Source organism: Cervus elaphus, chromosome 12 (genome assembly GCF_910594005.1).
Source record: "Cervus elaphus chromosome 12, mCerEla1.1, whole genome shotgun sequence".
Lineage (NCBI taxonomy): Eukaryota > Metazoa > Chordata > Mammalia > Artiodactyla > Cervidae > Cervus > Cervus elaphus.
In genome coordinates, this window is record NC_057826.1 from 79,429,490 (window position 1) to 79,456,194 (window position 26,705).

At 49.7% G+C, this 26,705-nt stretch overlaps 4 protein-coding genes across 16 annotated transcripts; 3 read left to right on the forward strand and 1 right to left on the reverse strand.

Moving 5' to 3' along the window:
* The first annotated feature begins 7,003 nt into the window (after positions 1 to 7,003).
* Positions 7,004 to 17,772, forward strand: DCAF11 (DDB1 and CUL4 associated factor 11). 13 transcript variants are annotated; one of them, XM_043920070.1, is made up of 16 exons: positions 7,004 to 7,310; positions 7,902 to 8,136; positions 9,021 to 9,148; positions 9,380 to 9,507; positions 9,779 to 9,843; positions 10,160 to 10,260; positions 10,508 to 10,654; positions 10,861 to 10,915; positions 11,273 to 11,341; positions 11,684 to 11,741; positions 11,840 to 12,025; positions 12,387 to 12,540; positions 12,956 to 13,108; positions 13,931 to 14,037; positions 14,128 to 14,286; positions 17,691 to 17,772. In XM_043920070.1, the coding sequence occupies exons 2-15, from the start codon at positions 7,982 to 7,984 to the stop codon at positions 14,260 to 14,262; spliced, it is 1,641 nt and encodes a 546-aa protein (XP_043776005.1). In that variant the 5' UTR covers positions 7,004 to 7,310; positions 7,902 to 7,981; the 3' UTR covers positions 14,263 to 14,286; positions 17,691 to 17,772. The 13 variants fall into 13 exon arrangements, with proteins under 13 accessions (XP_043776005.1, XP_043775999.1, XP_043776009.1 ...); XM_043920064.1 differs by lacking the exon at positions 17,691 to 17,772 and having other exon boundaries at positions 14,128 to 14,971; XM_043920074.1 differs by lacking the exon at positions 17,691 to 17,772 and having other exon boundaries at positions 7,902 to 8,113; positions 14,128 to 14,971.
* Positions 16,424 to 18,779, forward strand: FITM1 (fat storage inducing transmembrane protein 1). The gene is made up of 2 exons (XM_043920078.1): positions 16,424 to 17,772; positions 18,142 to 18,779. The coding sequence occupies exons 1-2, from the start codon at positions 17,507 to 17,509 to the stop codon at positions 18,752 to 18,754; spliced, it is 879 nt and encodes a 292-aa protein (XP_043776013.1). The 5' UTR covers positions 16,424 to 17,506; the 3' UTR covers positions 18,755 to 18,779.
* Positions 18,780 to 20,634: 1,855 nt separating this feature from the next.
* On the forward strand, positions 20,635 to 23,434 carry PSME1 (proteasome activator subunit 1). The gene is made up of 11 exons (XM_043920718.1): positions 20,635 to 20,912; positions 21,459 to 21,491; positions 21,631 to 21,693; positions 21,806 to 21,916; positions 22,005 to 22,050; positions 22,168 to 22,265; positions 22,516 to 22,584; positions 22,670 to 22,737; positions 22,827 to 22,881; positions 22,957 to 23,043; positions 23,217 to 23,434. Exons 1-11 carry the CDS (start codon positions 20,874 to 20,876, stop codon positions 23,295 to 23,297), a joined length of 750 nt encoding a protein of 249 aa, XP_043776653.1. The 5' UTR covers positions 20,635 to 20,873; the 3' UTR covers positions 23,298 to 23,434.
* EMC9 (ER membrane protein complex subunit 9) lies at positions 23,433 to 25,840 on the reverse strand. The gene is made up of 5 exons (XM_043920719.1): positions 25,378 to 25,840; positions 25,159 to 25,235; positions 23,992 to 24,061; positions 23,807 to 23,901; positions 23,433 to 23,669 (listed from the first exon to the last, which is right to left on the reverse strand). The coding sequence occupies exons 1-5, from the start codon at positions 25,573 to 25,575 to the stop codon at positions 23,489 to 23,491; spliced, it is 621 nt and encodes a 206-aa protein (XP_043776654.1). The 5' UTR covers positions 25,576 to 25,840; the 3' UTR covers positions 23,433 to 23,488.
* Positions 25,841 to 26,705: the final 865 nt, after the last annotated feature.

Here is a 26,705-nt window from a genome sequence, read left to right on the forward strand (position 1 = left end):
CCTGCATTACCCTGAAGTTTTGACTCACAAAGTATTCATGAGAGCTGATTCAATATTGAGGCAGCTAACACTTCCACAGTACCTTCTGTGTGACAGGCACTGTTCAGGGGTGACGGCTGAGAATAACTTCACCCGTGATCGGATCTGCCTGAGTGAATGTATAAATTGAGACGGGTACGATGGAAGTTTGTACCTACAAAATGAGGACAAATATTCACAAAATAACTGAAAGTTCCTCAAAAGAAAACCCTGGAGCAGGAAACACCAGATGTTTTTATAGAAAACAGCCAATAACCAGTTATAATGTGTAAAGAGCAAAAAGGAATCTAAAGTCAGAGTGGATTACATGCTAAAACACAGCAATGGAGCCCATGGCACTAAAATAGATTTTAAACTGCACAAACAGATATTAAAACTTCATAAATAGCATGTGATAACTGAAACAACATGATCAGAGGTAGCACAGTACAGATGTTAGGCACATAGTAGACTCAGGCCAGGGGTGTCTTTCAGTTTCTTCAGCTATAAAATGGGGATGTGCCTACATCTGACGGTGTTGTTTGGATTAAGAGTCAGTGAAGCCAGGCACTCATAACTATGCCTGACAGGGAATAACCATTGACACTATGTTAGCTGTCCTCACCTTTTCACTCTATATGGATTAGAGTGGGCCCTGTAGGCATGTTATACACTGCTGACTTGACAGTTTAAGAGGAAAGTGAGCAATGTAAATACAATTTAGAGGAGAAAGAAAATAGGTTGGAAATAAAGTCCTTCCTGGAAAGAGGCAGAGATCTGGGATTCCAGGCACCTCTCTGATACCATACCTAAATGCACAAGAATAGGAAGGTGTTAGTCTTAAAAATGATCTTGGAGATTTTCCTGGAAGTCCAGTGGTTGTCAGGCCAAAAAAACATTTTGTTTTTGTTTCTCCAAAGAAGACATACAGCTGGCCAACAGGAACATGAAAAAATCTCAACTTCACTAATTATTAGAGAAATGCAATGAGATATCACCTCATACTGGTCAGAATGGCGATCATCAAAGTCTACAAATAAATGCTGAAGAGGGTGCGGAGAAAAGGGAACCTTCCTACACTGTCAGTGAGAATGTAAACTCGTGCAGCCACTATGGAGAACACCACGGAAGTTCCTTAAAAAACTAAGATCAGAGTTACCATATGATCCAGCAGTCCCACTCCTGGGCATATATCCAGAGAAAACTAGAATTTGAAGATACATGCACCCCAGTGTTCACTGCAGCACTACTTACAATAGCCAAAACATGGAAGGAACCTAAATGTCCATTGGGGAAAAAAATGTCCATCAACAGGTGAATGGATAAAGATGTGGTATATATATACAATGGAATATTAACCATAGGAAAGAATAAAATAATGCCATTTGCAGAAACACAGATGAACTTGGAGATTATCATACCAAGTGAAGTAAGCCAGACAGAGAAGACAAATATATATCACTTACATATGGAATCTGAAAAGGTACAAGTGAGCTTATTTACAAAACAGAAATAGACCCACACAGAGAAAACAAACTTATGGTTACCATAGCAGAAAGTAGGAGGAAAGAATAAATTAGGAAAATGGAATTAACATATACACACTACAATATATAAAATATAGATAACAAACAAGGACCTACAGTATAGCACAGGGAACTATAAATATTTTATAATAACCTATAAAAGAAACTAATCTGAAAAAGAATACATACACACACACACATATATGTATCTGAATCACTGCTATATGTACACTTGCAACTAATACAACTATACCTCAATTTTTTAAATTTTAAAAAATAAAAAGCCTGGACAAACCACCATTAAAAAAAAAAAAGATTTTGCCAATTAGAATAAAATTGTATGCCCCACAGCTCCAGATAAATGATAAAATATCGTTAACACATTTTATTAAACTTTATTTTAAACTAAAACACAGGTACAGAAAACTGTACAAAATAAAAGTATAGCTTAATAAACTAAATCGAACCTTGAAGTCATTACCCAGAAAAACAGAACTTTGCCAAACACTAAGAGCACCCACCACCATGTTCCTCATCCTCACAGTCCCTCCTTCCTGGTGTAAATTGACACCATGGTTCATGATAATCACATCCTTGCCTTTTTTTCCCTGTATTACCTAAATCCAGAACCCTAGACATTATAGCCTAACCTTGTACATTAAAAAAAAAAAAAAAAAATCTGTATACCTTTTACGTCTCTCAATCTACAGGTTACCCCTCTACTCTTTTCTTCAGTTTAACCATTGAAGAATCCAGGCCTAGATGTTCATCGCCTAGATTCATTAATTTGTTAGGGATTTCAGAAAAGCTCTCCTCAAACTCTGTCATAATCTTTGGAATTCCTTTACAAGGGGACACTCCTTTTATTTTCTGTTTTCATTACCCTGAGGCATAGTTTATACAGGTACAGCAAGATAACTGCTTGATTCTTTTCCTTAATTTACCATCTTCAATATAATGTTTTGGGGACTTTTCTGGTGGTCCAGTGAGTGGCTAAGACTGAGCTCAAAATGCAGCAGTCCCAATCCCTGGTCAAGGAACTAGATCCCTCATGCCACAACCAAGACCCCATGGTCCGCAACTAGAACCTGGCACAAATAAATGTTTTAGTTATTTTAAAAAATAATGATTTGATTTCATATCATCCTTCAAAAAGGTGACCAGGTAGGTTTTTTGTGTGTGTGACCAATTAGTTACAAACACACACAACCATTATGAACTCAAGGATTTAAACATACTTAATGTTTATTAAATTATCCTTATAATGCTCAAATTATCCCATCTTTGGCCATAGCCTTGGCTCCTGAGTCCTTTTGACTTTACCTCTAGTCAAGGCTATGGTTTTTCCAGTGGTCATGTATGGATGTGAGAGTTGGACTATAAAGAAAGCTGAGCACAGAAGAATTGATGCTTTTGAACTGTGGTGTTGGAGAAGACTCTTTAGAGTCCCTTGGGCTGCAAGGAGATCCAACCAGTCCATCCTAAAGGAGATCAGTCCTGGGTATTCATTGGAGGGACTGATGTTGAAGCTGAAACTCCAATACTTTGGCCACCTGATGTGGAGAGCTGACTCATTGAAAAGACCCTGATGCTGGGAAAGATTGAGGGCAGGAGGAGAAGGGGACAACAGAGGATGAGACGGTTGGATGGCATCACTGACACAATGGACATGGGTTTGGGAGGACCCTGGGAGTTGGTGATGGACAGGGAGGCCTGGCGTACTGCGGTTCATGGGGTTGCAAAGAGTCGAACACAACTGAGCAACTGAACTGAACTGATAATGTTTACTGGCTTCTTTACTATCTGGTATGGTAAGTTCCATGCTTTCCTTGTACATCTCCTACCCTAGACCCAGCGTGAGTGGTAAAGAACCCACCTGCCAATGCAGGACACGTAAGAGATGCAGGTTTGATCCCTGAGGTGGGAAGATTCCCTGGAGGAGGACATGGCAACCCATTCCAGTATTCTTGCCTGCAGAAGCCCACAGACAGAGGAGCCCGGCAGGCTACATTCCATAGGTCGCAAAGAGTCAGACAGGACTGAGCACGCACACATGCACCCCAAACCTACCCCAAGTTCTGGTTTCCTTCATGGGAAATTTTAAGATTTAGGTGGTAGGAGTGTTTATTGCTACTAGACTGTTTCTAGATCTTTTCAGTGGGTAGGGATAGGAAAACAAAACCTCTTGAGTTCAAACTGATAGTTCCGATTCAAACTCAGAGCTAAAGGTTTTTTAACTTCTATATCACATTTGTACCTCCTACCTGCCACACAAAAAATTCTGGTTCCCAAGGACACAGGACATAAAAGTATTAGAAATCCCGTAATTACTCAATTGCTTTATAGTCAACACACTTTTAAGTCCTGGGTAAACTAGCATACTTCCCGCTTTCCTTCTACATTGAGCGTGCTATAAGAGGATAATATATAAACACACGTCATCCATCACTTCGAAGACAAAGCATTCCTTTGTGTTGCCTGCATGTTCCTTTGTAGCTGGACACATGTTCCAGGAGCTCTGTGCCGATACCAGGCTGGGATTGGGGAGAGGGAGGACAAAGGTGGCTAGAGAAAAATTTGCTTTCCTTCTCTCCTCTCAAGCCCAGCGTGCCCCCTGGTGGACATGCTAATGAGCAGGAAATGCCCAAAGCAGGTCAGACAGGAAGTCAACTAGCTGACATTTACAGAGCAATCACTAGAACCAGTCCTAAAATGGGTGCTAACTAGAAAACCTCTCTGTTGCTTTAGGTGTAGGTGGGAAGAGTGGAGATTGCCCAAACGAAAAGCACTTACAAACTGTCACCAAGCAACGTGCCAAATTTCAAATTCATGAGAGGAAGGGCCAATATAAGTTTATCAAAATGACTTAATTAAAATTATTTTTTAAAGAAACACCATTTTCTTTCAATGAAACACACAGTACATCCTAACATAAAAATGCTCATATACATTTTAAAATTATTGTCACAAGTGATATAATCAAGTTCATAGGCTTAAAAATCTTTTACATACAAAAATCAACAAAGGGAACAAGAGATGAAATCTTACACTCTTCAGCATTTGATGTCAAGACTCATTTTGGCCATAAAACCTCAGATTTTTCTTTTTAACATTTACTATGACTTTAAAATGTCTTATTCAATAACACACAAGTTCCATCTTTCAAAGATTTGAGTATAGATTTTGTTCAGCTTTAAACTAAGATTTGTAAGCTAAGGAAGAAAAGAGGAAAGAGGTAATTTTTAAATGAGTTAAGAAGATGAGTTTAACAGAAGTTTTTGTTTTCTGTGGACCTCAGGTGGTTGAACTGTGTTAACCATAATGCTTTGTTCATACTGTATCTTTGTCATATTAGTTCATGCAAGGCTTTCTCTACTATGTCTAATAATAAGCCTGGGTATTTTTATACTTTTTAATGCAGAGTTGAAACATACTGTTTTTGCATCCACCACATCACCAGAACTACCACCTTTTTGAAACGTAAAAATGTAACTTGTGCAATTTCCCACAGCATAGTAATAGAAGACTATGTCATTTTAATGGCTACCTGGCATTTTTGTGTCTACCATATGAACCATAATTTATTTAACCAATCCTATCCTGTAGCAGTGTGCTTGGATCTATTTTGTTTCTAGTGTTTTACTACAATCCATAGTTGCTCTGCTGAACATAAACATTTATGCTAGACTTGGCATAGTTTCTAGTTGCCTAGAAGTGACACTACTAGGTCATGAGAAAGGGAATCTGATTGGTAGAGACAAAGTTTCCCCCAGACAAGAAATTCTGGGAAGGTGTAGAGAAGAGAAACAAGTAAAGACTTTATGGCCATATTTGCTTGGCAGAAGTAACAAAAAAATGACAAGAGGGGGACAGTTCGCAGCACTTCTAAGAGTAAAAAAAAAGAGCCAAGCAGGCTTGGAAGTTTATATTTGAAACAAACACTAATGAACCAGGTGTGGGTTCTTAAGAACTAAAGGCTATTAGAGAAGAATACTTCCAGAGATCAACTAACCAGGAGAGGTGTGAAACAATGAAAATTTGATGTTGGGTGATAGGACTTGAATAACTGAATTTAAAGGGCAAAGAGAAGGGAAAGGTCATTTTGGAAAAGGATCCAAATTTTCCAGGCTGGACAACCCAGAAACCACAGAATCCTAAGATTCTCTGATGGTGACTCAAGACTGTGAAGAAGGGAATGGCATTTCATGGACAGAGGAGCCTGGCAGGCTACAGTGCATGGGGTCACAGAGGGTAGTACACGACTGAGCGACTAACACTTTCGCTTATATTATTTTAGAATTTATTTATTTATAAATATATATATAAGATTTATTGAGACAATAAACACTATAGGGCAGATGGTAAGTAACCTGGCAATAGGAGATGGCTGACTGGCAAAACAGGCTACTTAATTAGTAGATCCCAGAGCAAGAGAAAATTGTGGGGCACTTGTTCAAGAATTTTTTAAGTATTTCAAAGGGTGATAGCAGAACATTAAACCGAGTGTGGGCCCAAGAAGCCGACCCTGGTGATCAGGTGATAAGCATGGATCTGACGACCTAGAAACCAGGAGGCATCGCCCAAAGGACTAACCACAACCCTCGCCCTCCCACGGAGAATGAGCCCAGGGAAACTAAGGGTCTCTACTCCCCTTATCTGTCCCGAGGCGGCACTGGGAGGGGGACAGATGACAACACTTCTAAGGGAGTGCTGTCTGGGGTCGCTGAGGTGCACCTCGGACCTCGGATCTAGGCGCCCGGCACGGACAATCAACACTCCCCCCCGCCCCCAGACACACACATCCCACCCCAGCAAGGGCAAGGATCCCAAAGTACACAAGTCGCGGCCTTGGACTTAGCCGAGTTACTCATAAACCCGGAGGAGGGGGTAGGAGGCGCCGCGCGCCAGGACCGGCCTGGGACGGAAAGGCACCCGAAGGACAGAAGGTCTAAGGAAAGCCAGCAAATCCCTGAGGGCCCAGGGGGCGGCAGAGGGGAACTGACAAAAAGTAAAGGCCAAAGGAGACCTGCGACTGTGTTAGGGAACGTCAGCAAAGACCCCCCAGGGGGTGACCTGAAAAGTTGCCAAAACTGCTAACAGGAGGTCTAGAAACAGCAAACCCTACAAGAACAAGGCTTCCGGAAGTTAAGCCCGGAAGGGAGGGTGTGAGGGCCATCACGTGAACACGTCCCAAAGGCGCCGGGCACCCCTTAGGGCAGGGACGGCAGCAGCTGCAGTCGGCGAAAAGAGAAAGGCTAGAGCCGAACTGGCAAAAGGGGAGGAAAGAGTAGGTCCTTAGAGGTCGTCTGAAAAGTGCGAAGCCAAATTAACCCAAGGGACCGACAGCAAATTGTATCCCTTGCTAAGACACCTCACGGAAGCACAACAACGTCTTTTGTAAGCCCCGCCCCTCGCCCATCTAGTCTAGTTCCGTCATCTCATATTCAGGAAGCGGCCGGTTCCCTACATACTCCTCCCACAAGGAGCGGTCGCCCCTACTGGGTTGTGCGCTTTCTCCTCCCCTCAAACCCCTCGCGCACTTTCTCCCGCCCGTCTGTCAATCACCGCGTTCAGCTGTCCAGTAAGCTGGCCAAGAGGGCTGGGCTGTCAGGGGTGTCGTGTGACGTCCGTGATCCGCCGGTCGCGGAGCGGGGAGATGCGTGACGAAGGCGGCGCGTGACGGAGAAGCGGTTAGCCGACGCTGCGGCGGCAGTCCGTGTAAACAAGGCCTCGCGCCGCTGCTGGTCCTGCGACTGCTTCTCGCTGGTGGGTGGTCTCGCGCGTGGCGGTAACCGCAAGCTATGTGGGAGGTGCTTCTCGGCTGCCTCCCTGCCTGCCCCCGCTTAGCGTACACACCCCCGGAACACCACGTGGGCGTGAGGCAAGGAAGGGGGGGGGTGTTAGGCCGACTTTTAACCTCATTGGTTGTTGCTGCCACCGGCTTTCGCAAGGGAGTGCTCTAATTGGCCGGTAAGGGGGGCGTCGAGGGGGTCTCTGAGTTCTAAGGCTTCTGATTGGCTAGATGGGGTAAGCTAATGAGGCGCCTTTCCTTCCGCGAGGGGTTTTGATTGGTTCTCCAGAGAGGTTACCTGGGAATCCACCCCCATCCCAGGGACTTTGATAGGTGAGTTTGAGGTGGAAAACTGAGAAATTCCTGTTCAAAGGATTTTCGCTAGTGAGCTAGGGTCACGCCCTAGGTTTCACTCTGCTTATTTTGCTTCACAGGATCGGGAAAGGTTTGTGTTCCCGAAGCTTTTGGAGTTGTTACAGGCTGAGGAAAAGGGATCTCAATACTTAGGAAGGGTCGCCCTCCTAGAGATAGCTACTATCGATCTCAGGAAACTCTGGTGTTTCTAGAGCAGGCTTTGCTTTCACCAAACCCAAGGAGGTGACAGGAGGAGTCCCCACACAGGACTTAAGGATGCTGTGACCAGAAGATGGGATCACGGAACAGTAGCAGCGCAGGAACTGGGTCCGGAGACCCCTCCGAGGGCTTGCCCCGAAGAGGGGCTGGCCTGCGTAGGAGTGAGGAGGAGGAAGAGGAGGATGAAGATGTGGATCTGGCCCAGGTACTGGCCTATCTCCTACGCAGGTAACTTACCCCTTGGTGTGTCCCCGCCAGGCACCACCAGAGTCCCTTGATACCAGCTCCAGTCAGGGAAGTTACAGAGAATAGGGAATGGGATCAGCCCAGGACAGCTGTTCTGTTTGAGCAGAACAGCCTTCCCTGCTGGACACTGGCAGCACTCCCCTAGGTGGGGTAAACAGGATGGTTCGCTCTTGTGTTGGGGAGACTATTCAAGGGAGTCTAGCTATGATTACACACGTAACCTATTTTCCAAGTAAGTAAAAAAATAAAAATATAAAAGAGGGAAGGGTGCCCTGGTGGGAAGGAAGTGCTATGAGGGGTGAAGAAAAGAGTTGGGGAAGTGGGTGTTGAATTTAAGTGAAGTCATTGACACATGATATGAGGCCATGTGGATTCACTTGAAAAACAAGTTTAAATTAACCTAACTCTAATCCTGTTCCTGAAGAAAGAATGCTTTGAGGGGAGTGACCACCAGGAATTGACTGGAAAAGGGGGTACAACTACCTTTGATTCTTAGCTGTGGCTCCTTGAGGGAGAATACTGGCTTGGGAATCCCTTCAGAAAACCATGTCCTATGCTAGACTCCTTGGGCAGAGACTCAGAAGGAAATGCTCTCAGAATTTTTAACTCTCTGGGAAGCCAACTCAGTAGATCAGTCAACATCCGTACAATGCTGGGATTTTCTACTCCTCTTATAAGAGTGAAAATTAGCTTCCTGGTGTGTCTTATAGGAGACCAAATAACAGAGGGTCAGCCTCAAACCTCAACATGGGGACAGTACAAGGGTTTGAGGACAAGGTAGTCTATGAACTACATAACCATTGACTCTGAATTTGGTTGGTCTGGGGAAGGGATCCTCCCCTTTATCATGGGGGGTCTCTCCACAGAGGCCAAGTGAGGTTGGTGCAGGGAGGAGGTGCAGCAAATTTGCAGCTCATCCAGGCCCTCTCGGACTCAGAGGAAGAGCATGACAGTGCCTGGGATGGTCGTCTTGGAGACCGATACAACCCACCGGGTAAGAGGAAAGGCAGACAGGGACCCTAACATCAAAGGATTTCCACTATAAAACTGTAAAAAAAATAATTTTGGCAAAAATTGAAAGGAAAAGATGAGATAATTCGGGGAATGAGGGAGTCTTTGCAGCCCCAGTATATTTAGCCACATAGAGAAGGCTGAGCACAGCCTTGCTAACTGTCCGCTGGGGCTGGAAAAGACCTAGGATGAGACTTCTCTTTGGTGCTCACAGTGGATGCAACCCCTGACACCCGGGAGCTGGAATGCAGTGAGATCAAGACACAAGTGGAATTGGCCACAGGGCGGCTGGGGCTTAGGCGGGCAGCGCGGGAGCTCAGCTTCCCTCAAATGCTGCATCAGGTAGGCCCCCCTCATCCAGTCTGGCAGCAGGCCTGTCAGTGCAGCCAGGAGCCACAACCCCAGAGAAGAGGGAAGTAAGCTTTCCAAGGAAGCCTCAAGTGCTGGAGCTAGAGAGCTCTCAACCAGCCTGAGTGGGCATTTGGTGGGACATATTACTATGTGCTGGGTTTGTTCCTGTAGCAAGAGCCATGTTTTTGGAGGAGGGGGCTTGGTGTGGCTGAGGTGGCTGAGGTGGTTTCTGCTAGCAATATTCCCCAATCCCTTCCTTTAGAGAGAACGGGGCCTCTGCCACCAGGGAAGCTTCTCCCTTGGAGAACGGTCTCGAGTGATGTCTCAGTGAGTATGGGGCTTGGTGGAGAGATTCCAAGGGCCAGAGAAGTCTATAAACTTTCTTAAACTTTGAAGGGATGAGTGCTAAAGGATTCTCAGGGATATTAAAAAGTTAGGTTATGTGGGGTTGAGGCTTTGAGAGTGAGCAAAGTGGAAAAATATAGTAATTGAGAGGATGATAGGATGAATCAAAGACAAAGGCTTATACCCAAAGCTGGGAAGAATGCTCTTGTACTCACATCCAGCTCTGTTAGGATGCTGCTAAGTGGTACAGGAGCCATCCTGAGTTTCTCTTACCCTCACTTTCTTTCTGCTTCCCCAGCTTCTTGCCCAACGATCTGGGCTTCACTGATACCTACTCTCAGAAGGCTTTCTGTGGCATCTACAGCAAAGATGGTCAAATCTTCATGTCTGCCTGTCAAGGTACCATACCCTAGTCCTACCAACTGTCTTAGAACAAGAGTTGTTCCCTCTGACTGATGCTAGAAAGCCCCAGATCCAGGGAGCTCAGACCCTGGCTTAAGGATGCTTAGCTAGAAGACATGTTTTGTCCCATGATCAAGGGAAAATTCCACAGATCAGTGGTGAGTGAGAGAGGTCTGATCTAGGGAGGATTCCAGGAGGCTGTTTTTGGCTGTTTTCTAATTCTGCCTGATCGCCACTCGCACAGACCAGACAATCCGACTATATGACTGCCGGTATGGTCGCTTTCGTAAATTCAAGAGCATCAAAGCCCGGGATGTCGGCTGGAGTGTCTTGGATGTGGCCTTCACCCCCGATGGGAACCATTTCCTTTACTCCAGCTGGTCTGATTACAGTGAGTGTGCCCCAGACCTCCATGGTCTCTCCAGCTGGGGACCTGAGGTCTCCAGATACCCATCTCCTCCGTGCCATGACTCCATGCCTTTTCCTGGACAAATTACTCCCCGGGTCCCACTTCCTTCCCATTTGTTCTATCTCTTCCCTGACTCTACCCTCCTTACCTCAGCCCTGAAAGATTCTTGTTTCTCTTGCTTCTCTTAGTTCATATCTGCAACATCTACGGGGAGGGAGACACACACACTGCCCTGGATCTAAGGTACTGGCTTCCCTTCCTGGTCAAACTCATCAGAAACTACTCAAGAAAGGCTCTCTAGGAGCACACCTCTTGAACTGGAATTCCTGCCTAGAGGGGAAAGTACACTGGTTGCAAGTTTCTCTGTGTGGACTCCTGGGAGGGAACCACCCAGCCTGTCAGCCAGAGGACCAGGATATAATAGATGGCTGCAGAATTCTTCTCGGTTCCTCACTGAGGTGCCCCACATTCTGGCATGTGTGCTGGCGGGATTTCTTTTCCCCTCAGCAGTGTGCCTCACCGCCCTTGTCACATTCTATGTGGACTAACCAGGGCTAAAGGGAAGTTCAGTTAATGCAGCTCCTCCTTGTCTCTTTTCAGGCCAGATGAACGTCGCTTCGCTGTCTTCTCCATCGCTGTCTCCTCAGATGGACGAGAAGTGCTAGGAGGGTGAGTGTTTGTGGGAATGCCTCCAGAACTTAATGAGACAGAAATTCTCCCAGAAACGGGCTCTACCATTACAGAGACTACAGCAGATACCCGTACCCAGGCAGCCGTGGAGAACAACCAGGGCTTCTCCAGGGCCAAGATTTATGAGTGCCTTCACTTCTCAAGCACCATTTCCCCAGCACAAGATGGGAGGTCACAGCTAACTCTTCTCCCACCTCCTGTATAAGAAGACACAAAGGCTTGCCCCTTAGCGGGACTTGGAGACACAGTATCTCCAGAGCACACGTAGCATGGGTCCTCTCGGTCCTGGCTCCAGAGCCCTCTTTATCCCCTTCCCTTCAGGGCCAATGATGGCTGCCTGTATGTCTTTGATCGAGAACAGAACCGGCGGACACTTCAGGTATTGCTCCTGAGATTTCCAGCCTCTGCCTCCTGGTCCTTGGCTTGTTGGAAGACCTAGAAAGACATTGTAAACATCCTGGCCCCTTTCTCCCCTAGATTGAGTCCCATGAGGATGATGTGAATGCAGTGGCCTTTGCTGACGTCAGCTCCCAGATCCTGTTCTCCGGGGGTGACGATGCCATCTGCAAAGTGTGGGATCGACGCACCATGAGGGAGGATGACCCCAAGCCTGTGGGCGCGCTCGCCGGACACCAGGACGGCATCACTTTCATTGACAGTAAGGTGGGTGCAGAGGCAGGACCGCACAGTCAGGCGACTGAGTTGTGGTGTCAAAGCAAACAGATGTGGCAACTCATCAAGCTCCTCCTTTAGCCACGGTTTGCAAGATCAGCACCATCCCACAAGGAGCAGGGCTTTCTGTACAAGAAAAGTAGAAGACAATCTGATCCAAGCTAGAACAGGAGCCAGCCAGTGTGCTGGGCAAAAAAGGGGAAAACTAGCCAGGGTGTGTGGCCCGTCGTAGGAAACCAATGGCGAGGCCTACCTGAGTGAAGAAAGAGGCAACCGAAGAGCAGCCTGTGTTCATACCCCTCAACCTAGAGAGGGGAGTGCTGATCCTCCTTATCCATCCTGGGATTCACAGGGTGATGCCCGATATCTCATCTCCAACTCCAAAGACCAGACCATCAAGCTCTGGGATATCCGACGTTTTTCTAGCCGGGAAGGCATGGAAGCCTCTCGCCAGGCTGCCACGCAGCAAAACTGGGACTACCGCTGGCAGCAGGTGCCCAAAAAAGGTGAGAGCAGAAGTAGTACCTGAGATCTGGAGAGTGAAGAGTCAGGAGTGGTAGTTAAAATATTTAACCTGTGGTAAGGCCTAGCATGGGCATGGTGGATGGAGCTGGGACCCCTCTCCTGACTCCCCCTGGCCAGGCATTAACTTTTTGTTTGCTGAACCATGGGAAAGTCAGGGGTTACCAGTGTGGGAACTGGGGATCACTCACTCCAAGCCAATGGATACCAAAGTACTATAGCATCTTGACAATCAGCAGAGCCATACTGGCATATATCAGCTGACTGTTTGGTGGGGAAAGAGACAGCAGTTGGGGATTGGAAAGATGACTGTCTGTGAGCACCAGTGTTTGCTGAGGACTGGTGATACAGGAGAATCCAGACTCCCTAACCCAGGGTTTGCCCTGCATCCCTCCCCAGCCTGGCGGAAGCTGAAGCTCCCAGGGGACAGCTCCTTGATGACCTACCGGGGCCACGGGGTGCTCCACACCCTCATCCGTTGCCGATTCTCCCCCACCCACAGCACCGGCCAGCAGTTCATCTACAGTGGCTGCTCCACTGGCAAAGTGGTCGGTAAGGACTGTGTCAGATCAGGGGGTCTCGGGAAGGGCAGGAATGTTCCCCTGGCATTCTACCTGTAACCACCAGTGAGCATCTTAAAAAATCCAGTGAGAACTATAATGAAATTTCGTTTAGCCTGAAGCGGGGCAGCTTAAACAGAGAAAGAGAAAACATTCTATTCATTAGCATTTTAAATTAAGAAAGGAACACAGAATTCTAGTCAGTAAATATACTTGATCACCAAAAATATACACAGTTCTGTTTTTTAATCAGTCAGGGAAGAGATTACAGATGAAAGGTAGGAGGGAACAGAGACAGAAAGAATGACACAAAAAGCAGCAAGTCGTAAAAGATGTTCAGCCACTGAAGCAGGAGGAATGCATGAAAAGAAACACAGACACAGATGGAAGGAGCCTAAGACAGAGCCTAAGATAGACCTAGGGAGGTGCTGAGATGAAGGCCCATCCAGGGAGAGAGAAAGGTGCACCTGAGTCCAGAAGAGGAGCAGCAGGTTCACAAGTCTATGGAGACAGCCCCATGTTCAACTTTGTGGTATCTCCCATGTCTTGTGAGCTTTCAAGAAAATTGCTGCTTTAAAGCCACATTTCATTTTCTTAACTGTAGACCCTGTAACATTTAGCTAAGGGCCAGAGATACCCAAGCTCTGCCAGATCATATTCTCAACCTGAGGTAGGGAAAAGAAACTAACAGCATTCCCACATGTGGGCTTTGCTCCTCTGGAAAGGTGGGAAGTTGCCTGAGAGGCAGGGAGAGATGAGGGATGGCTGGAAGGTCTTCTGGCTGCCCTTCTCCACTCTGGCCTTCCCTGGACAGTGTACGACCTCCTCAGTGGCCACATCGTGAAGAAGCTGACCAGCCACAAGGCCTGTGTGCGTGACGTCAGCTGGCACCCCTTTGAGGAGAAGATCGTCAGCAGTTCGGTGAGGATGCTGGAATAAGGGAGGCCAGTGTGTGTCTGGGACTGGGTGAGGGCAGCATCCCCTGACTGCTTGCCACCTTCTACCCTGCAGTGGGACGGGAATCTGCGTCTGTGGCAGTATCGCCAGGCTGAGTACTTCCAGGATGACATGCCAGAGTCGGAGGAGCATCCCAGCACCCCTGCCCCAGTGTCCCGCCCCTCTACAGCCTTTTCCTCACCCCAGTAGATCTGACCTCCAGGCCCAGTCATGGTGAGCCTCTTTACCAGCTCTCCACCTTCTCCTCCCTTTCTCCCCTATGGGGGATCTTTAGGGACTCACTGGCACTGGCTGGGGAGAAACAGAAGCCCAGGCTTTGGGCCCCTAGCTGACCCCTGGGAGATCCTCCCCTTGGGGTAGTGTGGTCCTCTCACATGCTCACACCCAATCATCTTGGACCTCTGTCTCTGGCCGGGGTCTGGCAGGACTGCCATTATCTGATCAGCAGGAGAACTGTCCTGAGTGTTTTTAATCATGTTTGGATGTTAAGTGTTAGCTCCTAGAGTAGATGCCTGGGACCAGGTCTGAACTGTGCCATCAGCAAGGCCCATTGCCCAGGCCTTCACTTTGAGGATTAAACGGGTCAGTCAGAGGGCCAGGAGTGCTGGCCTTTGTTCCAGAGGTCCTAATGGCTAGAGCTCTAGCCCCTCAGGGAGAGGGGGATGGATAAGCACCCTCCCACCGTGGGAATTATGTCTTCTCTCTCATGCATCTGGGTCTTTGGGGGGGGTACGCTATGGTGTGAGAGGCTCTGTGTGGCCCCACACAGGGCAGGTCCTCCCCCTCCCAGAATGTTCCATCATGCCAGAGGCCAGCAGCTTCAAGGAGGGATGTTGAAGTAGGACTCCTTTGTCCTCTCACTGGCTTTGGCTCCCTCAATAAACTCTGTGGGAACCTGGCTCAGCATCCGTCTGTCTCTCTCTTTATCCTGTTGCAGATCTTTTATCCTCTCACTTTAAGAAAGTGGTTTCAACAAAGCTTTCAGATGTGCTCTTCTGTTAGAGAAATCACTGCTTTGATGCCCAAAGATGAAGGGGAATACCAAAATCATTTGTTAACTGAGCTTTGCAACAGGGAGTCCCTCACAGACCTCAGAAACTTCTCAGCAAATGGAAACTGAAATAATAGGAAGTAAACACATTTTAGATGAGAACCCGGAACACCCACATCAGCTCTGCCCTGGAGCTGGTCCAGTCTATGGAAAGAAGTAGCCCAGAGCTGGAAATTACCTGGTGGGCACTGATGGCAGGCCCCATCTGGGCACTTCACACTCAGGACCTCACCCATTCTCACAGCACCCTTTATTCCAGGTGAGGAAATGGAGGCATGCAGAGGTCAGCCACCATGCCTCAGGGCAGACCCATGGTGTGAACTATAGGGGAGCAGCTTGGCCTGACCTTCCCCATTATCTCTAAGGCAGTTCTGGAACCGGAATGCACACCTTCAAGGGGTCTTAGAGGCACAGCAAGGGGTTAAGACATGTACCTGTTCAACAGCAAAACACTTTTAAAAGAATAAATTTTCCAGATGCTTGGCCTCCAGGTGATCTCTTTTCTCCAGTTGACCCGCCTGCATGAAACCATCACACAGATCTCCTTCCCTACTGGCTCCTTTCATCCCCCCTCTGCCTCTTCGCCCAGGACGGACTCCCTGTTGCAAAGCTTAGTTAACAAATGATACCTATCTCTACCCCCTAATACCCAGAGATGCCACCCATCTCACCCAGAACTGTTTTACCTCCAGGATGCTAGAAGGAGATGCCAACTAAAATGATTAGTGTCCTCAAATCGTCATTTAATCAAGGCCCCAAGGGCCATCTGTTCTCATTAAGAGATGCATTTCCAATACAATTTTATTGTATTATTATCAAACTCTGTGAAAGGTTTGTTGTACAAATAATATATTTTGTGCTACTAACAATTTTGAAATTTGTACTAATTTATATGGAAGTTCAATACAGAAGAAAAAAATTCAACTTATGATCACAGGAAATGTGTAAAAATTGTTTCAAATCATTTACTCTTTTTTTTTTGGCAGAGACTTATGTATGATCAATGAAAGATTTTCAGGCATAAAAACATATTAGGATAAATTCTGTAGGGAGAGTAGAATGGAAATATAATTTCCAACTGTTAAGGTCTTGTCACATTTTTAAAAGGAAAAATGGTGAGGTATATAACTAGTGTTGTCAAAGTGTTAGTCGCCTGGCCGTGTCCAACTCTCTGCGACTCCATGGACTGTACCCCACCAGGCTTCTCTGTCCATGGGGTTCTCCAGGCAAGAACACTGAGTGGGTAGCCATTTCCTTCTCTAGGGGATCTTCCCGACCCAGGGATCAAACCCTGGTCTCCTTTGTTGTAGGCAGATTCTTAACCATCTGAGCCACCAGGGAAAGAGTTATATAGATAGCTTTGTTTTTTAAAAGTAAGTATATATAATACACTAGATAGTTTGTCCTTTGCAACTATTTAAAATAACAATGAAAAATTCTGTGTCAGCTCAAAAATGTGTGAGTGCTTCTGGAGGTCTTCCAAGTATAGAGTCCCTAAGCACATGTTATGTCAAGGGATGGGCAGTGGAATCTGGAAGGATCCATCTTGGGCAGTTTGCAGATGATGGTACGAGGACCAAGGAGGGTTAGTTTATTTTCTCAAAGTCACAGAGCTGGGCCAGAACCCAGGTACCCTTTCTTGCTCATTCCTTTCACTACTTCATGAGCCTCCACAAAGGTAGCCCCTGAAATCCCATTTCTCAAATCTCATTTTGAGAAATGAGAAGACAAATAAGGATTTCACAAGAGTTGCTGAATGAATAAAAGGGACTTCCCTTGGGTAAGTTGCTCACCACCCTATGGCTCCAGCCTCAGTGGTCAGGCTCGGAGGCCACTTTCTATGTGTGGCCAAGCCCTAAGGTAATTGAGGGGCACAACCCCAAGGATTTGATGGACTCCAGACTGGGGATTTTCCTCCTAGGGTCTCCTCCACCCCCTATCAGGTGGGAGTGAACTTGATCTTTGGGGCTCTTGAGAGTCCAACCTCTGTGGGGTGGGAGTGACTTTGGCTGACCAAATAGGGACAAACAGACCCAAGCAAGCTGTGGACAAAAGCAGCCCTGAACTACAGGAGTGACCCTGAAACATGAACATAGTTCGAGCTAGAGACATAGGACCTAAAGTCAAGGGACACAGGACTAAGAGGGAAGGAATAAGGCCGTTGTCAGGAAACACACCCAAAGTGAGAACCCTGCTGATGTGGCAACCCTCAGCCCCGGCCCCTCGCTGCCCCCCGCCCCTCTCCCCCGCCTGCCAGCTGCCAACAGGGCTCTGCCCTGTGTCTGCCACACCTGTCACTGCCTGTCCTTGTCCAGGGGGGGCCCCATCAGCCCCTCCTCAGCTGCTCAGCAGAGCAAGCGGTTAGCGGGGAGGGGAGGGAACATGGAGCGGGGGCCGGTGGTGGGGGCAGGGCGGGGGGCCGGGGCCCGGATCCGGGCCCTGCTGGGCGGCCTGGTCAGGGTGCTGCTCTGGGTGGCCTCTGCCTTGCTGTACTTTGGAAGCGAACAGGCTGCCCGCCTCCTGGGCAGCCCCTGCTTACGGCGCCTCTACCATGCCTGGTTGGCAGCAGTGGTCATCTTCGGGCCCCTTCTGCAGTTCCACGTCAACCCTCGGACCATCTTCGCCAGCCACGGCAACTTCTTCAACATGTGAGTTCACTCAAGGCTGGGGGCGCTGGCTGCCTGGGCTCAGGGATCCCGGCTTCCTCCAGGTTTCTGTCCTCCTGCCAGTGTGGGACACTAAAAATAGACTAGGAGGTTGAGGAGAAAGTCAGAGGGGGGAGGGGAACAGAGCCGTGGGGGTACAGGAGCAGGACCGAAGAGGAAACATGGACCCTGGAAGACTGAATGGACCGCCAAGGAGATGGCAAAGTCCAAGTGGCTGTAGGCAAAGGGGGTAGAGGGCACAGAAAACAACAGGGGATGATAGGTGCGGCTGGAGACAGAGCCAGGGTGGGAACACAGGGGGAGCGATGGGGCTGAGGGGTCTCAATAGCCTTTCCTCTTTTCTGCCCACAGAAAGTTTGTGAATTCGGCCTGGGGCTGGACCTGCACCTTCCTGGGGGGCTTTGTGCTGCTGGTGGTCTTCCTGGCTACACGGCGCGTGGCAGTGACTGCCCGGCACCTGAGCCGGCTGGTGGTGGGTGCAGCCGTGTGGCGGGGGGCCGGCCGGGCCTTCCTGCTCATCGAGGACCTGACCGGCTCCTGCTTCGAGCCTCTGCCCCAGGGCCTGCTGCTCCACGAGCTGCCGGATCGCCGCAGCTGCCTGGCGGCCGGCCACCAGTGGCGGGGCTACACGGTCTCCTCCCACACCTTCCTGCTCACCTTCTGCTGCCTGCTCATGGCCGAGGAAGCAGCAGTGTTCGCCAAGTATCTGGCCCATGGGCTGCCTGCCGGCGCACCTCTGCGCCTTGTCTTCCTGCTCAACGTGTTGCTGCTGGGCCTCTGGAACTTCTTGCTGCTCTGCACCGTCATCTATTTCCACCAGTATACTCACAAGGTGGTGGGGGCCGCCGTGGGTACCTTTGCCTGGTACCTCACCTATGGCAGCTGGTATCATCAGCCCTGGTCTCCAGGCAGCCCCGGCCATGGGCTCTTCCCTCGTCCCCACTCCAGCCACAAGCATAACTGAAAGGAATAAAGTCACATCAGACCTAGCTCCGGCTCTGTTCATCACTGGGTTGGCAGGACCTGTAGAGGGTGGGTAGAATAAGAAGAGAGTATAATAGTCGCCAGGGTTCCCCAGTCATTCCTTGCTGTCACTGACCTTGAATGTCCTTATGCTTGACCCCTATCCCTCCCATTGTCCTTTCAGTCTCCTGGTCTCTGCAGACGTCAAGCTATCTAGGGCTCTGATGTCAAAGACTGGCACTGCCTGGGCTGGTAACAGTGTCCTGAGGGATGGGCAGCATTCCCACTAAGCAGATGCTCCATCTCCAGCTTGGTTGATTTGTTTTTCCTGCCTCCAGCACTGAATCCCCCCCTCACCATCCTCAGGGGCCTTTCTATCTGGGCACCCTACTCAGCCACCCTTTCTACCCTGTCTTTCCAAAGAGGTCTATATGTGCTCATTTTCTTAAAAGATGTTCATTGAGCCAAGCATAGTTCTTTGCCACGTGAACAAGAAAGACAAAGTTTTTGCTGTTTGGGGGCCCATGGGTTACTGCCTGATGATAAACTCACAAATAATAATACTATTGTGCTTACTCTGTGTCAGGCACCATTCTAAGTATCTATAAATTCTTTATATAAATTCACATATTTAGCCCTCACAACAACACCATAAGGTAGGAGTGTTCCCACTACATTTGTGAAAATGGAGGTACAGAGTTAAGTAAGTTTTTCACAACTAGTAAATATTGGAGCTAGAATTATTAACCCAGGCAGTATGGATCCATTGTTTGTGCTCTAAAACAGAGATCAGCAAGCAACAGTCCTCCCGTGGCCAGTGCTTATATGGCCTGAGAGCTAAGAAATGATTTTACATTTTTTAATGGTTGAAAAAAAAGAATATTTCATGACAGGTGAAAATTACATGAAATTGAAACGCCACTGTCCATAAATAAAATTTTAGGGTAACTAGCCACACTAATTCATTTAAGTGTATAGCTGGTTTCCTGCTACAATGGCAGAGTTGAGTAGATGCTACAGGTACTACAAAGCCTAAAATATTTACTATATGGTCTAACAGAAAAAGTTTGCCAACCCCTGCTGTAAACCACACTATCCTCAAAAAAGAAACTAACTTCATAGAGATAGTGCTGTGAAGGTACTAAAACAGGCTGCTTTCTAATAGACCTGGAGGGAGTTATGTTATAGGCAGAGCTCTTTCTGAAGAAGTGGTATCTAAGCTGAGAACAGAATGACATCCTGAGGCAGGGTAGGTTGTGTCAGGCAAAGGGGTTAGCAACAGCAAAGGCCTTGAGGCAGGAATGAACAACGCTGACAGGTTTGACAAACAACTGAAAAGTCCAGGTATTTATAACTGAAAAGAGGGAGAAAACAGTGGAAGGCAAAGTTGAAGGGGAACAGGGTGCCAGACAGGCCTTTTGGACCAGGAAAGTCCTTTGCATTCTAAGGTCAACAGGAAGTTGAGAAAGTTTTCAGCAAGAGCAAGGTGGAATCCTGCTGCTGCGTGCTGAGTGGGTTACAGAGGAATGGAGTCCATAAGGGTCTTAAGAGAGCTGACCGGGTCCTGTGATGGGATGATGCCAGAGTCTGAACGTCACTGCGTAGGCCAGACGAGGCCCGTGGAGCCAGGGTTCCACGCTGGCAGGGCAAAGGAAGGGAGGCCAAGTCTTGCTTCACCACCCAGAAAAGAAGAGAGGCAGGTAAAGCTAATAATCACTGTCCCAGGCGGCGCTGGGAAGACAGCCCGAGGTCTGGGGCATGGGCGGGAGGGGTGGGGAGTCCAGAGGCGGGCCCCGGCCTGGGGGTCGGGGAGGCGGGGCGTCAAGGGCAGGGCGGGGAGGGTGGGGCAGGTGGGCGGAGTCGTGGGCGGGGAATCGAAAGGCCAGCAGCGATGGGGATGCGGGGAGGAGAAACGGCGCCTCTCCGACTCTAGGGGGAGCCTCGGCTGGGCTGCCTCACAGCTCTCAGCTCCTCGCCTCTCTCTGGTCTGTCCCCGCCTCCTCTAGTACCTCCACTCCCACTACCCAGGAAGGCCGTGCGGGGAGCGAGCGCTGCTTTCACTTTCCCTTCCCCGTGCCCACTCCTCGCTCCGCGTGCGGCGCTAGGCCCCTACCCCGGCTATGGCCACGCTCAGGGTCCTGCCCGAAGCCCAAGCCAAGGTGAGCGCTGCAGGGTCGAGGAAGGGCCCATCAGGGAGGCGTGTCTCCGAGAGGCTGAAGGAGTCCGTGACCCGCCCCCCAGCCCCTCGAGTAGGGGTCAGTCATCCGAACACTCGTGGGCCCCCTGCCCAGAGCACCTGAGCCCGGGGAGCCCCGCCAGGTCTGCCTGCGGGAGGAGAGGCGAGGCGGCCGAGGTTCAGCGGGGTGAGATGAAGCGGAGCCCTGGCGTGGAAGGGAAATCTGCTGGCCCGGAGCCCAGGCCCACACACAGATGGGGATCGGGCCCTACCCTGCCACCATGGGAGGCCCCGCGCCCATTCCACAGGGCACTCCGACCCTGCCCCAGTCGCAGCAGCTCTCTTACATCCCTCCTCCCACTGCCCACCGAGGGATCTGTTCCCACTTGAACCCTTCGCCCTTCACCTCCAGGAATGTTATTCCCCAAATCCCGCCCCCCTCCCCAAGAAAGACCCCATGCAACCCTAAGGGTTCTCCAATAAACTGGTCATGAAGCCAGATGTCTGAAGGGTTGCCTGTGTCCCACAGGTGGATGTGTTCCGTGAAGACCTATGTACTAAGGTAAGACCTGCATGGTCATCACCCCACCCCTCCCCAAGCCGGCTGCTCAGCCCTACTTTGCTAGGCGCCCTTCCTTCACTGCCTAGGAAGGAAATTTGATTCTGAACCCCATCCTCCCTTACCATTACTCTACACACAGACAGAGAACCTGCTCGGGAGCTATTTTCCCAAGAAGATTTCTGAGTTGGATGCATTTTTAAAGGTACTGGGGCTGGGCAGGGAGTAGAGGCCAAAGGGAGAGCTTCAGGGGCTGTGAGAGTGAGGAGGCGAGAGAGCTTGCCCCTGCCTCCAGCCCTTCTCCCACCCTGCACCAGGAGCCAGCTCTCAATGAAGCCAACCTGAGCAATCTGAAGGCCCCGTTGGACATCCCAGTGCCTGATCCAGTCAAGGAGAAAGAGAAGGAGGAGCGGAGGAAACAGCAGGAGGCAAGCTGGGAAGACCTGGGAGGAGGGACCCAACCTGGGGAAAAATCAGCCTCAGGCCTGACTCCCAAGAGCCTCCCTTTCCCTGCAGAAGGAAGACAAGGATGAAAAGAAGAAAGGGGAAGATGAAGACAAAGGTATCGCTATGGTGGAAGGGACTTGTGTCTCACTTCCCAGGAGCTCCTTCCTAAGGATGCCTTTTCCTTGCCTGGCACAGTCCCAGTCATGTGATTGACCCACTGCCCACCTCCTAGGTCCTCCATGTGGCCCAGTGAGCTGCAATGAGAAGATTGTGGTCCTCCTGCAGCGCGTAAAGCCTGAGATCAAGGATGTCATTGAGAAGCTCAACCTGGTGAGCCCTCCCACTTCCATCCACACACTTCAGGTCAAACCCTTTGTCCTCCTTCGTCCCTACCAGTTGGGCATGGCACCTGTCAGGTCTTAGCAGGAGAAGGCACAGCAAGTAAAGCCAGAATTCCAGGCCATGGCATTCAGGACAGACCTGACACACTCCCATTCACTGTGGGCAAGGAAACAAAGGACAGGAAACTGGGAATTGGGTTTGGGACTGATGGGGCTTCATTGTCATTCGCTCCTCCCAGGTCACCACCTGGTTGCAGCTGCAAATACCTCGGATTGAGGATGGGAATAATTTTGGAGTGGCTGTCCAGGTGAGAGCACTGCCCCACTCCTCTGCCATCCTTCTCTCTCCAGTCCTTGCTGCTTTCTACTTCCCCTTCTGCTTTCTTTCCCCAGGAGAAGGTGTTTGAGCTGATGACTGCCCTTCACACCAAGCTGGAAGGCTTCCACACTCAAATTTCCAAGTGAGTCATTGCCCACTGCTCTGCCTCTGGCAGAGACTGAGGCCTCTGCTCCCTCCTCCTCCTGCTCCATACTCTTCTACTTCCCACAGGTATTTCTCTGAGCGCGGTGATGCTGTAACCAAAGCAGCCAAGCAGCCCCACGTGGTAGGTGAGGCCTCAGTCTGGGTGTGAGAGAGGAGGGACACCCTTGAAGTCAGGCCTGATCTGAGTCTCCCGTAGGGTGATTATCGGCAACTGGTGCACGAGCTGGATGAGGCAGAGTACCGGGATATCCGGCTGATGGTCATGGAGATCCGCAATGCTTACGTGAGGAGGCGAGGGTGGGGGTGGGCTGAGGCAGCTTTCCCAAGCCACCCACTCCCTGACCCTGCGGGCTGGGGGTGAAGGGTTACAAAGTTCGACCTCTCCACAAGGCTAGAAATGGGGTACAGAGCCACTGGGGGCTGGTGGCTGACTCCCACTCCTCCCTGGCCCCATAGGCTGTGTTATATGACATCATCCTGAAGAACTTCGAGAAGCTCAAGAAGCCCAGGGGAGAAACAAAGGGAATGATCTATTGAGACCCTCCTCTCATTCTGTGATGGCTCCAGCAGAGACCTTCTGACTTTTACAGGGGACTCCAGACTTTCCCCACCTTCTGCCTGTTGGTTTCTCCCTCACCTTGCCTCCCAGGCACAATAAATATAGTCATACCATTGCCCAACAGCCCAAGTCTCTTTATTGGATCCTGAGCCTCCCCTCTGGCCCTGGCTCAGGTATTTCCATTTGTGGGACCAACCCACTGGGTGATTTGGGCGTTGAGCTGCTGGTTGGTCCAATCCTCTCGGATGTCGTCAAGGTGGCAGTCAAAGTCCACAAGGTGCTGGTGGGCCCGGCCCTCTAGTAATGCTCCCACCATCTGTCGTGACTCTTCCCAGTCCCTCCACATCACCCTGAAATAATAACCCCCATGGCAGTCAAACTCAGCGGGAGTGGGGCCAGGTTAGGGTCTAGAGAAGGACCCAACAACAGAGGAGGCTCAGGAGTTGTGGGCTTCCAAGAAGAGTTGGAAGAAAAGTGGGGCACTCACAAGTTCTTGTCCTTGGGGACCCAGCGGAGACCATGGTTCTCCAGGACGATAACAGGGGGCACGTGAGGCTGGGGTACCAGTTTCTGATTATCCAACTGTGTGGACAAGGAAGGGCTGGTGAGAGTTTCAAGGGTTCCCCCTTCCTACTTTCTTTCCAACTCCCCACTCTTAAACCCAAGCCTCACCATAATAAGTACTGCATCAGGGAAGAATTCAGCAATCCGCCCAGCGATTTTCAAGGCCAGGGGCCCAGGGCTGTGTAGAGGGAAGATGAGAGGTGTGAGGAGCATACTGTGGGCGGACTGCATCCATCTGAGCTGGGCCTCCCAGGTCTCAAAGATGTGGATTTGGTGATGGCCTTTCCCTGTATCTGGCCTGGGGGCGCCAGGCCTTCTTGATGCTTCATGCATGACTGCCTTATACTTGAGTGCTGTGGGAAACAGGTGCTCAGACACTGCTGGTGAGAGTGGAAATCTAAGATGGTCTTTTTGGAGAGTAATTTGGCATAACCTTCCAAACTTATATTGTATACTATACATACGCTGACCCAGAAATTCTACTTATAAATTATTTACTGTATTAATAGGACAGTGTCTGTAATAACAAAAAAAAAAAAATAGAAACAACCTCAATGTTTAATGTAAAGCATTAAATAAATTATGGTACACCCATATTTGTACTATATACCTGTTAGGGTAAGGTAGCTATTAGTGTAGAGATGGAAAGATGTCAGATATTTATTAAGGAGGGAAAATCAAATTACAAAACAGTAGAGTGTGATCCGAATACTTGATTATAATTAGATAGCTTTTTCTATATATAGTTGACCCTTGAACAAAGATGGGGTTAGGGGCACAGAGCCTCCAGCAGCTGAAAATCTGCAGATAACTTTACAGTGGGCCTTCCCTGTTCTGGATTCCACATTAGAATTCAACCAACCTTGGGTCCTGTAGTACTGCAGTACTTATTCAGTGAAAAATTTTTGCCTGTTTGTGGCCCCAGGTAGTTCAAGCCTGTGTCGTTAAATGGTGAACTGTATACATAAAAAAAACTTCCTTTAAAGAAAGTTTCCAGTTGAGCTTCCTTTGTGTTTTCAGCACTTGTTGGGGCCGGGGTGGGGGGGATCTCAGTTACAGCAGGTGTCAGCCTGATATTGTCCTACCCACCCCCACCTAGCTCCTCCAGAAAAATACGTTTCTTTCTATTTCCTCACTGCGTACGCAGCCTAGTGCCTGCTTTACAGTGCCTAAGCCTTGGATGAAGGGAAGATGGAAGGAATGACCAAGAGAGGTTCTCTTGACACCCCCCCACCCCATAACCCTTAGCCTTCTGCCTCTGGCTACCCCACTCACCTCTGGTCGTCCAAAGCTGCATTGGCATGGTAGTACCCTGCCACTACCAGCCCGGCCTGCACGCCCCACACATCCACCTGCCATGGGAAAGGGGCCATCAGTAACTAAATCGTGCCTCCCGCCCTGTGGGTGCGCATTACTGCCAAGAGACCAGGGATGGGCTTGGGCTAGGGGTGTTAGGGGATTTCGCGGTGGTCGGTGGGCGTCCGGCGGCGGCACCTGGTTGAGTGCGACCTCCAGCATGACAGACAGGGCCAGGTGGCTGTGGAACAGGGGCACACAGTCGGTGAGGCACAGGCATTCTCCCGATCGCGGCGCCGGCGCCAGCAGCAGCCCGTTGACAGCGGCGTGCGGATACCGGGCGGCGTGCAGGCTCATCTTCACGTAGGCCCGGGCCGAGATCTCCACCTCCCCCATGGCGAGCGAGCGGAGCCCCAGCTCGCGTCCGCGAAGCCCCCTCCAGAGCCCCAGAGCCCTCCTGGGCCCTTCCCCGTTGCCCCCTCACTTAGGTTCGACGGTGACGCTGACTCGACTCGAAGGCAGCCAGTCAGCTCAGGCCGACCTCGGCCCGGAGCCCGGCCCCCACCTGGCCCGGAATGAAGGCGGCCGAAACGGCATGTTGCGGCACCGAGCTCCGCCTCTCCCGCCCCCAAGCGGCGCAGCCTCCCACACGCAGAAGCCAGGCTCCGAGTCCGAGCGGCTTCTGGAGTCACGCCCACATGGTACTCTTTGATAGGCTTGGAGGGTCTCGTTTTGCCCAGTCACCGGCAGTATCCAACCCTGCCCCGCCTTTGACTGAAAAACCAAAGAGAGGTGCCCGCGGGCTGATTGGCTAGGCTATCCCACTTCGGTTCTTGATTGCAAGATGGCTGCGTCTGTTACCTCTGCTTCCCGTCCGTACAGGCCCTGTTGAGCCCTCTGGGTGGAGCCCGCGCCCAAGTCGAGAGTCTGCCGGAGCCGTGGACTCTCGAACGTGGGTACATAGCGGACAGCGTGGTTCCTACTATGAAATTAGTGGGTCTGTGTTCTAGAGTGGTTCTGCCAGTTACTAAGCCGTGTTACTTTCGCACTTCAGGTTATCTGGCCTTTGGTTTCCTCAGGGAAGTAATTGCAGAATGGAGAGGGTAAAGGTCAAAAAGAATTTTATTGACCTATCATTCCCATAATGTCCTGTGGTATAATTTCCTTTGCCTTAATGCCTTGGGAGTGTTTTTTTACCCTCCCAACCCTTGAGAAGCCCAAACATCTACCCATAATTTTTCCAGTAAAATGTCATTCTCCCTCCGGGCTTGCCCTGAGCTGATGACATGGGTTGTTCCTTCATTCCCTGACCTCAGCCACAGAGCCTTCCAAAGCCTGATTATTCCTATAAGGGCTCTGCCCAAATGCCATCTCTCCCAGGAAGCACTCAAGAGACCTCCAGATGGAAATGATCTTACGAAAGTCCCAAATACAGGTTATTTTCATGGCTGTCATGGCATGTAACAGCACCCACCCTGTTCTTTAGGATGACTTCCTAAGAATAGGATGGATCTCTAATTCATCTT

What these genes read in the sequence shown, in the direction of transcription:
- PSME1 (XM_043920718.1), top strand. Translation starts at nt 20,874, where the DNA reads ATGGCCACGCTCAGGGTCCTGCCCGAAGCCCAAGCCAAG. An exon ending in AGGGGAAGATGAAGACAAAG is followed by an intron (nt 22,051 to 22,167) that starts GTATCGCTATGG and finishes CCCACCTCCTAG; the next exon opens with GTCCTCCATGTGGCCCAGTG. An exon ending in TGGAGATCCGCAATGCTTAC is followed by an intron (nt 23,044 to 23,216) that starts GTGAGGAGGCGA and finishes CTGGCCCCATAG; the next exon opens with GCTGTGTTATATGACATCAT.
- DCAF11 (XM_043920070.1), top strand. Translation starts at nt 7,982, where the DNA reads ATGGGATCACGGAACAGTAGCAGCGCAGGAACTGGGTCCGGAGACCCC. An exon ending in TCCCTCAAATGCTGCATCAG is followed by an intron (nt 9,508 to 9,778) that starts GTAGGCCCCCCT and finishes CCCTTCCTTTAG; the next exon opens with AGAGAACGGGGCCTCTGCCA. An exon ending in CTTCATGTCTGCCTGTCAAG is followed by an intron (nt 10,261 to 10,507) that starts GTACCATACCCT and finishes CCACTCGCACAG; the next exon opens with ACCAGACAATCCGACTATAT.
- EMC9 (XM_043920719.1), bottom strand. Translation starts at nt 25,575, where the DNA reads ATGGGGGAGGTGGAGATCTCGGCCCGGGCCTACGTGAAGATGAGCCTG. An exon ending in TGGAGGTCGCACTCAACCAG is followed by an intron (nt 25,236 to 25,377) that starts GTGCCGCCGCCG and finishes TTCCCATGGCAG; the next exon opens with GTGGATGTGTGGGGCGTGCA. An exon ending in GTCCCCAAGGACAAGAACTT is followed by an intron (nt 23,670 to 23,806) that starts GTGAGTGCCCCA and finishes TTATTATTTCAG; the next exon opens with GGTGATGTGGAGGGACTGGG.
- FITM1 (XM_043920078.1), top strand. Translation starts at nt 17,507, where the DNA reads ATGGAGCGGGGGCCGGTGGTGGGGGCAGGGCGGGGGGCCGGGGCCCGG. An exon ending in CACGGCAACTTCTTCAACAT is followed by an intron (nt 17,773 to 18,141) that starts GTGAGTTCACTC and finishes TTCTGCCCACAG; the next exon opens with AAAGTTTGTGAATTCGGCCT.